The sequence below is a fragment of the Cnephaeus nilssonii genome (genome assembly GCF_951640355.1).
Source record: "Cnephaeus nilssonii genome assembly, chromosome: 15".
NCBI classification, from domain to species: Eukaryota; Metazoa; Chordata; class Mammalia; order Chiroptera; family Vespertilionidae; genus Cnephaeus; species Cnephaeus nilssonii.
This window is the reverse complement of record NC_137086.1, coordinates 63,174,095-63,189,044: the sequence shown is the minus strand read 5'-3', so window position 1 is coordinate 63,189,044 and position 14,950 is coordinate 63,174,095. Positions and strand designations below refer to the sequence as shown.

The 14,950-nt window shown below is 37.0% G+C and overlaps 1 protein-coding gene across 1 annotated transcript in view; it reads left to right on the top strand.

Moving 5' to 3' along the window:
• The window catches only part of LOC307111869 (testis-specific gene 10 protein), a gene marked incomplete at its 3' end in the record, with an annotated part of 96,844 nt that overhangs the window by 26,156 nt on the left and 55,738 nt on the right, over positions 1–14,950 (top strand). The window contains exons 4-8 of the mRNA XM_079792057.1: positions 6,799–6,922; positions 7,287–7,442; positions 12,527–12,697; positions 12,788–12,865; positions 13,829–13,980. Of these exons, the coding sequence (XP_079648183.1) occupies positions 6,872–6,922; positions 7,287–7,442; positions 12,527–12,697; positions 12,788–12,865; positions 13,829–13,980 (608 nt within the window). The 5' untranslated portion in view covers positions 6,799–6,871. The remainder of the gene's footprint in view (positions 1–6,798; positions 6,923–7,286; positions 7,443–12,526; positions 12,698–12,787; positions 12,866–13,828; positions 13,981–14,950) is intronic.

The window sequence follows — 14,950 nt, the reverse complement described above, 5'->3', positions numbered from 1 at the left end:
TCTTATGTTTAACCCTGTATCCATTTTGAGTTTATTTTTGTATATGGTGTAAGTTGGTGGTCTAGTTGCATTTTTTTGCATGTATCTGTCCAATTTTCCCAGCACCATTTATTGAAGAGACTGTCTTGACTCCATTGTATGTTCATGCCTCCTTTGTCAAATATTAATTGAGCATAGTGGTTTGGGTCGATATCTGGATTCTCTATGCTATTCCATTGATCTATATTGTCTGTTCTTGTGCCAGTACCAGGCTGTTTTAAGAACAGTGGCTTTGTAATATAGCTTGAAATCTGGTATTGAGATCCCACCTACTTTGTTCTTCTTTCTCAGGATTGCTGTGGCTATTCGGGGTCTTTTTTTATTCCAGATGAATTTTTGGAGAGTTCGTTCTAGGTCTGTGAAATATGCCATTAGTATTTTAATGGGGAGTGCATTGAATCTATAGATTGCTTTGGGTAGTATGGACATTTTAATGATGTTAATTCTACCAATCCATGAACATGGTATGTTCTTCCATCTGTTTATGTCTTCCTCTATCTCTTTTTTCAGTGTCCTGTAGTTTTCTGCGTATAGGTCTTTTACCTCCTTAGTTAAGTTTATTCCTAGGTATCTTAATTTTTTTTGGTGCGATGGTAAATGGGATTGTTTTTTTAGTCTCTCTTTCTGTAAGTTCACTATTGGTGTATAGAAATGCCATAGATTTTTTGGCGTTAATTTTGTATCCTGCTACATTGCCGAATTCATTTATTAAGTCTATTAGTTTTTTGATGGGGTCTTTCGGAGTTTTTTATGTACAGTATCATGTCATCTGCAAATAAGGACAGCTTTACTTCTTATTTTCCAATTTGGATACCTTTTATTTCTTCTTCTTGTCTAATTGCAATGGCTAATCCTTCCAGTACTATGTCAAACAGGAGTGGTGAGAGTGGGCATCCCTGTCTTGTTCCTGTTCTTAGGGGAAATGGTTTTAGTTTTTGCCCATTGAGTATGATGTTTGCTGTGCATTTATCATATATAGCTTTTATTATGTTGAGGTATGATCCTTCTATTTCCACCTTGTTGAGAGTTTTTATCAAGAAAGGGTGTTTGGATTTTGTCAAATGCTTTTTCTGCATCAATTGATATGACTATGTGATTTTTATCTCTCAATTTGTTTATGTGATGTATCATGTTTATTGATTTGCAGATATTGTACCATCCTTGCATTCCTGGGATAAATCCTACTTGGTCATGGTGTATGATCTTTCTGATGTACTGCTGGATCCAATTTGCTAGAATTTTGTTGAGATTTTGTCATCTATGTTCATGAGGGATATTGGCCTGTAATTCTCTTCAATTGTGATGTCTTTATCTGGTTTTGGTATTAGGGTGATGCTGGCTTCATAGAAGGAGTTTGGAAGTGTTCCTTCCTCTTGAATTTTTTGGAATAGTCTGAGGAGGCTAGGTTTTAGTTCTTCCTTGAATGTTTGGTAAAACTCCCCTGGAAGCCGTCTGGCCCCGGGTTTTTGTTTGCTGGAAGGTTTTTGATGACTGCTTCAATTTCTTCCATAGTTATTGGCCTATTGAGATGTTTAGATTCTTCCGGATTGAGTTTTGAAAGGTTATATTTTTCTAGGAAAATGTCCATTTCCTCCAGGTTGTCCAGTTTGTTGGAATAGAGTTGTTCATAGTATTTTTTAATAATCGTTTGTATTTCGGTGGGGTCTATTGTTATTTCACCTCTTTCATTTCTGATTTTGTTTATTTGGGTCCTCTCTCTCTGCTTCTTGGTGAGCCTGGCTAGAGGTTCATCAATATTATGTATCCTTTCAAAGAACCAGCTCTTGGTTTTGTTGATCTTTTGTATTGTTTTTTTTTGTTGTTGTTTGTTTTGTTTTTGGTCTCAATGTCGTTTATCTCCGCTCTGATCTTTATTATTTCCTTCCTTCTGCTTACACAGGGCTTTTTTTGTTGCTCTCTTTCTAACTCTTTGAGTTGTAGAGTTAGGTAATTTATTACCATTGTTTCTTGTTTTTTTGCAGTAGGCTTGTAGAGCTATGAACTTCCCTCTCAAGACTGCTTTCGCTGTGTCCCATATATTTTGGATTGTTGTGTTTTCATTGTCATTTGTTGCCATAAGGTTTTTTATTTCTTCCTTGATCTCTCTGATAACCCAGTCATTGTTTAATAGCATGCTGTTTAGTCTCCATGTGTTTGCTTTTTTTGGATTGTTTTTATTGTAGTTGATTTCCAGTTTTATGCCACTGTGACCTGAGAAGATGCTTGATATGATTTCTATCTTCTTGAATTTGAAGAGACTTTGCCTATGACCCAACATATGATCTATCTTTGAAAATGACCCATGTGCACTTGAGAAGAATGTATATTCTGTGGCTTTGGGGTGAAATGTTCTGAAGATGTCAATTAATTCCATCTGGTTTAGTAGGATTAATGTTTCTTTGCTGATTTTTTGTTTAGAGGATTTGTCCAATGGTGATAGTGGGGTATTAAAGTCTCCTACTATTATTGTATTGCTGTCAATCTCTCCCTTGATATCCTCCAGGAGTTTTTTTTTTTATGTATTTGGGTGCTCCTGTGTTGGGTGCGTATATGTTTACCAGAGTTATTTCTTCTTGTTGGATTGCTCCCTTTAGTATTATGAAGTGGCCTTCCATATCTCTTGTTATGTCCTTCACTTTGAGATCTAATTTGTCAGATATAAGTATTTCTACCCCAGCTTTTTTTTTTTTTTTTTCATTTCCATTCGCCTGAAAAACCTTTTCCCATCCCTTCACCCTCTTTTTCTGAGGTGGCTTTCTTGTAGACAGCAGATATATGGGTCATGTTTTCTTATCCAATCCATTACCCTATGTTTTTTGATTGGGGCATTTAATCCATTTACATTTAAAATTATTATTGATAGGTACTTATTTGTCGCCATTTTTATTCTTTACCCCTGTGTAACTTCTTTGCTTCCTATTTATTTATTTTTTTACAGCAGACCCTTTAACATTTCTTGCATTGCTGGTTTGGTGCTAATAAATTCCCTTAGTCCTTTTTTGTCTGTGAAGCTCCTGATTTCACCTTCAATTTTGACTGATAGCTTTGCTATCAATATTCAGTATACAGTATTCTTGGATTCAGACCCTTCCTTTGCATGACTTTGTATATTTCATTCCATTCCCTTCTGGCCTGATGAGTTTCTGTTGAGAAATCAGTCGCTAGTCTGATGGGAGATCTTTTGTAGGTAACTTTCTGTCTCTCTCTGGCCGCTTTTAAAATTCTTACTTTGTCGTTGGTGTTTGCCAATTTAGTTATAATGTGCCTTGACATCGGTCTTTTGGGGTTCATTTTGCTTGGGACTCTGAGCTTCTGGGATTTGTGTGGGTTTTTTCTTCCCTATATCAGGGAATTTTTCTGTCATTATTTCTTCAAACAGGTTTTCTATTCCTTGCTTAGTTTCTTCTTCTTCTGGAACCCCTATTATGCGGATATTGTTTTGTTTCATGTTGTCCCAAAGTTCCCTTAGGCTTTCCTCCTGCTTTTTAATTTTTTTTTCTAGAAGCTGCTCTATTTGGGTATTTTTCCCACCTTGTCTTCTAGCTCACTGGTGCAGTCCTCTGCTTCTTCTAGTCTACTCTTGATGCTTTCTATTGAGTTCTTTACAGCAGCGATGTTATTTTTCATTTCTTCTTGGTTCTTCTTCATTTCCTCTTGGTTCTTACTCATATTGTTGAATTTGTCTTCCATTCTTTTCAGCCATCTTATGACCATTTCTCTGAATTCTTTCTCTGACAGGTTGCTTGCCTCCATTTTGTTTACTTCCTTTTCTGTTGATGCCTGCTTTTCTTTCATATGCGGGCTGTTTCTTTGTCTCCCCATGGTCTCTCTTCTCCAGGTGACTGGTTATGTAGTTCTCTCTCTCCTGCATTGATTTAAAGGCACAAAATACAACACAACCAGGTACAATGTACAAGGCACTGAACAGAAATGTATTCACGATATTAATAACCCCAAATAAAGGTGACCACCAGAGAAAGGCAAATTAGAGGATAGGAGAAAAAAAAGAAAGGAGTGCAAGAATGAAATTGGGAAAAGGAAATAAAAGTAAGAGAGAAAAGAATGAGAATAAGAAAGAAAAGGGGAAGAAACTATATATATGGGGAGAAAACTACAATAGAACAGCCACTAATCCCAACAAATGTCAGCAACATGTACCTGGAGATGAATACAAACTATAAACAACAACTAGTATCAAGCGAGGTGAGGGAAAACAGAAGCAAAAAAACTAACAAAAACAAAACAAAACAAAAGAATAAGCAAAACAATCTCACAAACAAGCATAAAAAATCGATATAATCAACGTTCAAGCAAACAACAACAAAAGGACAGAGAGAAAAACAATTTTTTGGATAGTGAAGACAGAGAAGAGAGAGGTGTGTATGGGCTTGGAGCAGGGTATTGGAAATTAGGTATATAAGTAGGGTGAAATTTTAACAGGGAGTAAAAAGAAAGAATAGGGAAAATCTAAAGCAGGAAAAGGGTAAGAGAAACAGGACAACAAAAGGGGAAGAGTTAGAAAGAGAGTGATGGCATAAAGGTAGAGTTGAGATAGAGTAAAATGATGCTGAAGAAAAGATGAAAATAGAATGTAGAATACTAATCCCAAAGTAAAATAAAGAGAAAATAAAATGACACTTTAAAAAAAAAAAGGTAAAATAGTGGCAGTAATAATACTGATTGAAAATAAAAATGTAATAATTAAAAAGGTAAAATCAAGTGAGGAAAAAAATTAGTTTCTTAAGTAAAAGATGAGAAAAATAAAAAAAATAATAATAAATTAATTAATTAAATTAAAAAAATGTGCAGTAGTGAAGGTCATTCACTTCCTCTACTGTTCTGTTTGGCATGCCTGTTTCCCAGTCAGGACAGTATTGCAGTTCCCTGCGTTCCACTGCTCCTCAGTGTTGTAAGCCAGTCCTGATTTTTAAGCAGGCAGTGTGTCTTAATTTCTTGTATTCCTTCATTTGTGATTATACAAGAGTCATTCTGTGATTCAGCCCCTGGGTGGCAGTGTTTCTGGATTGACCTCCGGGTCTATATGTCCTCTCTAGCCTGTGCTTACATCCTGCTTTCCCTGTGGCACTTAATACCGGTTTGGGGGAGTGGGTTGTCCCAGAGCTGATTCCCTGATGGTTATTCCCTGCTCTGATCCTCAGGTTCCAGAAAAACAACTTTCCCCTGCAGTCTCTTAGGGTGTCCCCAATTGGGTGATCCTGTGTATTGGGCTTAGTAATCAGAAGCAAGGATTTAAAGAGGAAAAAGCGTAAGTGTGCATCAGATAAAAATCGGTTGCTTTTTAGAGATCCCTTCTGTTAGCAGCTCTGAGGACCCCCTTCCACATTCACGGGTCACGCCAGCCCCAACAGCCATGGATTTTTCTAGGCGCAGACTTCCCCCGGTCTCCAGCTCCCGCAGTGTGCGCGTTTCTCTGTCCTGCCGGGACCAGAGACCTCACCTTATCCCAGGTGAAATCTGACCTTTCCGTGGTAGAGTGTAGAGCTCCTCTGAATCCGCATGTTTGCGTCAATTGGGGACTGGTGTTCTGGGGTTCGCAGCTGTTCGGTGGGTGCTGTAGTTGTAGATTTTCAGGCTTCTGATTACATCCACTTTCCCCTTCAAGATGGCGCAGTCTCCGAGTCTGAGCTGGTGGCTCCGGGATGGAACACAGCAGCAGTGGGGGCTGCCTGGTCAGGGGAGCCCCGTCCAGCAGTCCCCCACCTTCTCCTGGTGTATAGCTGTCCCTTAACTCACCAAAAAACACTCCCCGTGCGACCCTCAGCTCTTCTTTCTATCTGCTCTGGGACAAGGCTCAGGACACGTCTGTCTCTTCCGCAGCCATTTTTTTTTCAGTAATATATTTTCTTTATCTAACAATGTGAAATGAAACTGCTCTGTTTACACATTTTAATTTTATTATTTAAAATATTTGAAACACCGTCTCTGTAAGTATATCTTTTATTTCCTCCCAATATAGCATTGGTAAAATAAATGTTATAAAATAAATGTTTCTAAATATACTAAAGTGAATAGGAATGCACTTGAAAGTTCTTATAAGTATAGAATATCCAGTATTTCTTTAATTTATTCATTCCTTGAACAATTACTGCACAAAACTTAGATGCTATACAAGTTTTTCTAAGCAAATTAATTTTATTTTTAGGATTTGTAACTACACCTTTGGACATTTCTGGCCTCTCTGAAATTTCTTTATCTTTTTTTTTTTTTCTCAAAATTATTGGGTAAATTTAGAAGTACTTTTAGTTAAATCAAAATATAGAACATTCAGAAATGCTGGGAAAGAACGAAAGCTAACTGCTTTTTTTAAAGTGTGATTTTTTAAAAGTTATTTTTAAAACACCACATTTATTGCCCTACCTGGTTTGGCTCAGTTGATAGAGCATTGGCCTGTGGACTGAAGGGTCTCAGGTTCGATTCCGGTCAAGGGCACATGCCCAGGTTTAGGGATTGGTCCCTAGTGGGGGACGTGCAGAAGGCAGCTGATCAATGATTCTTTCTCATCATTGATGTTTCTATCTCTCTCTCCCTCTACCTTCCTCTCTGAAATCAATAAAAATATATTTAAAACAAAACAAAACAAAAAAACAGACCACATTTATTATTTTTAAGGATCCTGTATGGGTTCAACTTCATGTAGAAAACGTTGCTGTAGTTTAGCTTGAAATATTGGCCTGATTTTTTTCTCCCTCGCAAGATAATTTTAAAGATTAAAACATCACAAAATAAATCTCCTTCCAGACTTGATTCCTTTATCAAGAACTTAGAAGCAGACAAAGATCACTATAAGAGTTAAGCTCAAAACTTGAAAAAGATGATCAGAAGTAGATCTAAAAGTCCAAGACGCCTGTCACCATCTTCCCGGGTAAGTTTTGGAAAGTTATTAATATTTTGGAGTTTATTGCTCAAACACTGACTTTCATTCTTTGATTTACCTAAACTGGAAACAATTCAGGTTGATTGGTCTATCAAAGAGGTTGGGGGACAGAGGTCTCTTTGATTGACAGTGGACCATTGAAATTGGTTCTTTATCCCTAGTATTTGTCATTGTTGGGAGGTAATCAGATAAATGTAGAGCAATTTGGGATGAAGCTGTTTAAAAGTGAGGTGATTTTTAAACTTTTTTTTCATCATTTCCTTTCTTTATACCATCATGATTGCTTAAATAAAGACTGTGAACTGCCATCTTATCAAAGAAGAGCTTCACATTTCTTATCCAATAATTGTAGGCTACACACTGTGATGTAGAGCTTTTGAAGACCACGCGAGACCGTGAAGAACTTAAGTGCATGCTGGAAAAATATGAGCGTCATTTGGCAGAAATTCAGGGTAATGTCAAGGTTCTTACATCTGAGAGAGACAAGACCTTTCTTCTTTATGAACAGGTAAATTTGCTTATAAGGAAACAAAATATGTAAGTAATAACAGTTAGCTCTAGAGATATGTAATTCTTTAGGTATACTTAAATCTGCCAATCAAATTAATTTAACTACCAGTTAGGAATTACCTTCATTCTTAAGATATTTTTAATGAAATATATTTCCAATACAGTATATGTGTGGATACATACATATGTTGTCCCCATACCCATAAAAGGTCACATACATGCATAGAAATAGTTTGATTTTTGAAATAAGAAATGGAGAATGTTAAATAGAAAGATATGTTGAGTTTAAGGTAAAAATATTTGAGTTTGAAGATTAAAAAATTGTAACATATCATTTTAATGTACTATCTATCACTTTAGAAACTGCCATATAATTTAATTTCAGAGAGTAAAATCAGTTTATCTCTATATTTAGCTTAAAATTAATACCTCTATTAACCAAATAGTTTCTTTATTTCACAAATATTAAACACATATATTATCAGCATAATTTCTTTTAAAAATATAAAATTCAATTAAGAATTACAGCAGCTTTGTGCAGGGTGATGGGCTTGCTACTGTAAGAGAAAAAAATAATCATAAGATGGAAACACTGCCAGTTTGGTTTTTTTTTGAAGTTTTAAAGTTCACCTTAGTGGGTTGTATTTTAATTAAGTCAAGCTTACTCATTGCTTTTTATTTTATTTTATTATTTTATTTTTTAAATATATTTTTATTGATTTCAGAGAAGAAGGGAGAGGGAGAGAGAGATAGAAACATCAATGATGATAATCATTGAATGGCTGCCTCTTGCACGCCCCCTGCTGGGGATCAAGCCTGCAACCCGGGCATGTGCCCTTGACCGGAATTGAACCTGGGACCTTTCAGTCCACAGGTGGACGCTCTACCATTAAGCCAAACCGGATAGGGTACTCATCTCTTTTTAAATAACTACAGTGACTTTGGATACCATGATTATGTGGCCTGTTTGCTTCATTTAATATGGGAAGGCAGGGCTAATAAGGTTAACTATTTTGCCCAAGAACAGCAGGAATCAGTCCAGATTGTCTGACTCCTATTTGGGTCTGCTCTTTGCCATTTAATTAAGCTTGTTTTAGGAGAATTGGCCCAGGGAGAAATGGATCTGTCTGGGCATATATCTTAATGTATAAAATAAATGCCCAGTGTATACTATACCATAGCATAAATCCTTTTGGTTAAATCACAGTACTCTTTTCTTTCACTCTAACCTCAATCTTGTTACTTTCTTTTCTTTCTCAGCATTGTCTTTTATTATGCTTAAAGTTTTAAACATTATATTAGCTATTTAATGGGTGACACATGATATTCTCTTCCATAATTAGCTTTCTTATTTTTAGTTTGAGCAATTTAAAAGGCAACTGCTACTTCTAAGTGTGTGGGGTGACTACTTGGCTTTGATTAGAATTCACTGGTGTCTGTGTCTGTACCATGAAATCTGAGTCAATGTACATACACATGATTAAAGGGTCAGAACTGCTAAGGGGCAGGAGAGTCCTTTAATGAGAACGCTGTGCGTATGAGTGTAAGATGTGAGATTATTTTACTGAAACCTCTGCTTAGAAAATCCTATACTTGCATAAGTATACTTTGTTAGTGATCCTCAAATTTTTGCTCTATTCCTTCTCTTCAGACAATTTTATTTTATTTTAAATATATTTTTATTGATTTCAGTGAGAAAGGGAGAGGATTAGAGAGATAGAAACATCAATGATGAGAGAGAATCATTGATCAGCTGTCTCCTGCACACCCCACACTGGGGATCGAGCCACCAAAATGGACATGTGCCCTGACCAGAAATTGAACCATGATCTCATGGTTCATAGGCCGACAATCAACCACTGAGCCAGGCTGACTGGGCATAGACAATTTTATATTGAGATTTGAAGTGTAAATTAGTTAATAAGAAGCTAGTGTGAGCTACTGCACTACCTCATTAACTCAGGGAGCACAGTTTAAAAACGTTCAGATACTGTTTTCTACATTGGCAGTCTTATTGGGGAGATAAAGTAAATTGTCTTTATTTGCTTTTTTGTTATTTTAGCATAAGTAATCTAAAGATATTTTTCTTTTTTTCTAAATATTTTATTGATTTTTTACAGAGAGGTAGAGAGAGGGATAGAGAGTTAGAAACATCGATGAGAGAGAAACATCGATCAGCTGCCTCTTGCACACCCCATACTGGGGATGTGCCCGCAACCAAGGTACATGCCCTTGACCGTAATCGAACCTGGGACCCTTGAGTCCACAGGCCAACACTCTATCCACTGAGCCAAACCGGTTTCGGCTAAAGATATTTTTCTTTATGGTGATCACGGGAATCTTTACTAGACTATGTAGAGTATGAATGGGGTTTCTGTTATCTTGAAAGGGATAAGAAGGAACATTTAGATTAAAGAAATGATGTGAGGCATATGACAAAGGTAAGTGATTCAGTCAAAGACTAGCATCAAAGGTATGTGACAGTGGAGGAATGGGGAGCTGACACTTGAGAGGTAGATTGAACTAGAGCAGTAGTCTGCAAATGTTTCTGTGAAGGCCCAGGTAATAAATATCTTGGGCTCTGCAGGCCATGATCTCAGTCATAGTGACTCAGCTGTTTTTGTGGTGCGAAAGCACCCACAGACGATATACAAATGAATATGTTTGCTCTGTTACAATATAACTTTATTTATGGACACTGAAATTTGAATTTCATATTATTTTACCCATTATGAAATATTTTTCTTCTTTTGATTATTGTCAACTATTTAAAAATGTAAAAATATTATCAGCTTATAAACTTACAAAACACAGGAGGCTTGCTGGATTTGGCCTGTGAGATTGGGTGTAGTTTACCAGCTTCTGGACTATATGGTGGAGCCTGTTCAAGGGCATTACAAGGAGTTTATACTTTGCTTTATAAGCAATGGGCAGCTTATTTTTTTAAAAGCAGAAGAAATGTGACTAAAGCCTCATTTTTACAATTTTAATCTGGTAAGAATTTTATATTATCTTCTTTATCTCATACACAATCTTTATATGTTATCTTTTTATATAACAACTAGTGACCCGGTGCATAGATGTGTGCACATTGAAAGAAAATTAATTAGAAGGTGGCTGATGGGGTGAGTCTGGGTGAGATGGTCCCGATACGCCCTGGAGCCAACCTCCCGTGGTCGCTCCCTGGCATCTGCTGAATGAGCGGGGTCACTCCGGCAGGTGGTGTCCCTCGGCTTGGCCTGCAGGGATTGGGCCGAAATCGGCTCTCCGACATCCCCCGAGGGGTCTGGAAGTGTGAGAGGACACTCTGCAAAGTTGCTGTTGTACAGGTTGTGGAACACAAACGCAAGTGTGCAGTAAACCAGTGCCCCAGCAACAACATCACCCATGGCCGAAGGTGGAATCATGTGGCCCCGAGAGAAATCAGGCTCCCTCCTCTCTGGTTTTGGGGTGCATCACCCGAGAACTGCTGCTGCCTAGTCACTGTAGCTCAGCATCTCCTGCGTTGAGTGTCTGCCCCCTGGTGGTCAATGCTCATCATAGTGATGGTCAGATGGAGGGAGGGATGCTTCGCATATTAGCCTTTTATATATATAGATTTCTCCTTCAAGAGAACTAGAGGAGGGAGAATCCAAGGACTCTTTAGAAGGCTGTTGTAGTAGTCCACGCATGAGGCATTTATGGACTGGGCTAGGATGCTGCCAAGGAAGACTTGACAAGATTTGATTCGAACCAAATGGAGGGAGGAATGGAAATGTCTGAAGTTCTGTTTTGAATGACTGAAGGAATGTGGTAATGGAAAAAGAAATAGGGAAGTCATTGGTGATTGATGGAAAAGATGTGGTTGGCTCAGACAGATGGAGTGCATTCAGGTAGGAATCGCCATCAGGCAGTAAGAAATGTAGGATGGGAGTAGGGAGAAAAGCAAGAGCTGAATATTTCGATTTAGAAGTCATCTGCTTAGAGGTGAGTTTGGGGCCTTCAGAGTGGGTGAGGTCTCTGAATGAGAAAGCTATATATAGAGGGTCTTGGAAAGTTTTATTGGATTGGAAAGAGAGAAAGAAGACAGGAAGCTAAGGCAGGGAAAGGGAGGGAATTATATCAAGAAGGATGTTCAAAACAATGTCAAATGTTGCCAAAGTATCAAAAACAAGAACTGAGAAAAGGCCATTTGATTTGTTAAGGTCATTAGTTGAAATTCTGCAAAATCTGGGATCCAGGTTATAGTGGGGGGAGAAAGTGGGTAGTAAGGAACAGGCCATGATACGGACACTTAAAGGAGAGTCATAGGTTGGTAAATGGGCACAACAGGATTAAGTGACAGGTTTTCAATATATGGGAGCCCTGTGCAGGGTTGAAGGCAGGGGAGAAAGAGCCAGTGCAGAGAGTGCTATTCAGAGTGAGAGGAAATTATTAGTTGAGTCAGGGATATCTTAGAAGACACTTCAGGAGATGAGGTCCAGGATTCTGGTGAAGGCTTAGCTATGGAAATTAGGAAGTAACATATCTTCCTCTGAGACTTGGAGACTAGTTGAGTAGGTAGTGATTACAATAGAGAGGAAGGAAGATATGTACTTAAGCCCCAAAGCAGGATATGCAATCATCTGAAGGAGTAGAATAGATTTAGAACCAAGGATGGTTGAACAGCATGTAAAGAGTATGTTGGGTTGTCATTAAAGATTGGTGGGCTTTTCTGTCAAGGTAAAGGTATCTAGTTCATGACGATGGCATATACATTTATGTAGAGAAAGACTATAACACTATGATAATATTTATTAAACCAGTATTTTACATGAATTCTGCTAAATTCATGTTTATATCACAAAATGGATGGAGTATACCATATATATTACTTAGTAAATAATTTTCTCTTGCATTGACTGACCCCAAATTAATTTCTTAAAAAAATTTGGCAAAGGTTTTGGAAAGCAAAATTCTGTTTGTATATAGCATTTGCATTTATTTGGATAAAGTCAAAATTATAACATTTTATCCTACTCCATGGCTGTTGATAATAGGTTTGGATTTCAACCAGCTGTATATAAAGCTGTATTTGTGTCTGTCTCTGTATTTAAATAATAGGCGCAGGAAGAGATTGCCCGGCTTCGCCGAGAAATGATGAAAAGCTGTAAGTCTCCTAAATCAACAACTGCACATGCCATCCTCCGGCGGGTGGAGACTGAAAGAGATGTAGCCTTCACTGATTTACGAAGAATGACCACAGAACGAGATAGTCTGAGGGAAAGGCTAAAGGTTTGAGAGAATTTTATCTATGTGAACATTTGTGAAACATGACACAGTGACATTGAAAGTGCTTTGTTTTGTTTTTGTTTTTTTAACCAGATTGCTCAAGAAACAGCATTTAATGAGAAAGCTCACTTGGAACAAAGGATAGAGGAGCTGGAGTGTACAGTTCATAATGTAAAGTCATTTTTGCACTTTTGGCTATAAACTGTCAGTGGCTTTCCCTTTTCCTTTTTTACTATGTTCAGAGAAGTTCTTTTATTTTTCAATGATAGGGTTTCTAATCCTAAAATACTGAAGGTGTGTGTGTGTGTGTGTGTGTGTGTGTGTGTGTGTGTGTGTGTATTGTAAACTCTTTATTCCAAAATGTGAGTATAATATTTTTCATGTTAGGTTGCAAAATGGCTTTAAAAAAAACCATTAGGGATGCGTTCTCAGGGATTTTAGCACGATTTTCATCTCCCTATTTCATTAAAGAGAACATTTCTAGATACAGGGAAACTGGATTATTCTACCTAAAGAGTAGCTAGTGTAGAGAAAATTATGGTGAAATGAAAATTAATGAGAAAAATATATGTAAACTGAATTTAAATGTGAGGCATCACCTTTTTTACTAATGAAAGATTTGAGATGCTATATTTGAGATATTATGACTATATAAACAGAATTAATGGAATTTGACTTTCTGTTACAAATTTAATTGAATGCATTTATAAATTCATGTGTACCATGTTTTTATAATGAGTAAAGAAAAGCAGTAGATAGGGGAAAATAATTTATTTCATAATTCTACTTTATAGCTATAATTTGTTAAGTTGAGCAACAAATATGAATTTTTTTGCAAATAGGATATGTATGCGAAAGTCAAATTGAACCAGATTGAAAATGTAGGTGGATATATTTTTCCTTTTTTAAATATATTTTTTATTGTTGCTGGTATTTCAGATATCTCTCGTCCCTTCCCCTTTATCCCCATGTATACTATTATTGTTCCTACTCCACAACACTTTGTCCATACAGCCTTCCACAAAGTTCAAGCCTAATCTGATCATCTCATTGTATAAATCTTGTCATCTACCAGTTTTTACAAATGGAGACTTTTTTAGTGATGGCAGTAACCTTGTCATTCCACTTGTATAGCTTGATGATGAACGTATGGAGCAAATGTCAAATATGACTTTGATGAAGGAGACCATAACCACTGTGGAAAAAGAAATGAAATCACTAGCAAGAAAGGCAATGGATACTGAAAGTGAACTTGGCAGGCAAAAAGCAGAGAATAATTCTTTGAGGTAAACTAAACTGCCTTTGAACAACAAATAGTTTATTATTAATGACTCTGCTTTTTGTAGTTTATTTTATAATGGTAATCAAGTTATTTGTTGACTTTAATTTTGGGGAGGATTATTACAAAACAGTTGTAGAAGCTTCGGCACACATTAAATGATTTCCCGAAGATCAATCACAGATTGGTAATGCCACACCTAACCAGGACTCATACTTAGTAATCTCAGTCTTACATATGGAGAAAGCCTGAATGTTTAACTAAAATAGCTTTTACAAAGCCATTCTGGGCACAGTGCATGTTTGACTTTAGCATTTGATTATTAATTTACCTTTATAACTTAAATTATGTTCTGGGGTCTGAACAGTGTAAGAACACACAAAGCACAGGTTTTAGAGTAGCTTAGAAAAGAGATGGTTTAGAATATAATAAGTCATAGCGAGAAATTGGAACATGAAATGGAACTGATTAGCTGAATGTCAACTACTGTGCTTAGCCCATCCCACACACTGGTGCAGTGGCAGAAGACATTCCAGTGAAGCAGCCTACAGGCAGGAAGTGTAAGGGAATCAGTTTCTGAGGACCTCCACGCTAGGAGGTGTTTTTTTTTGTTTTTTTACTTTTGGTACCTATTGATGTGAAAAATAGCAATTGTACCTATTTTAAGGTTGAATTTCAGTGGATCTATTTGAAAAAAATAATAGTTCATGTGAGTGTAAAACAAATTATTAAGTTACAGATAATACTTGATTCGCATGAGCTCTCAGAGTCTTCTCTTTGATCTTTCAACCCAGAGTATTGGGTCTGTGATGCCTACATTGGAATCAGTTGTCAGGACAGATAATCACTCAAATCCTTCCCTTCACCTACGCTTTTATTTCCTGCTTAAAAAGACATTGCAATCTCAGGTAAAATCAAAATAATAATCAATCCCGGCTGGTGTTGCTCAGTGGTTGAGTGTCAACTAAGAAACCAAG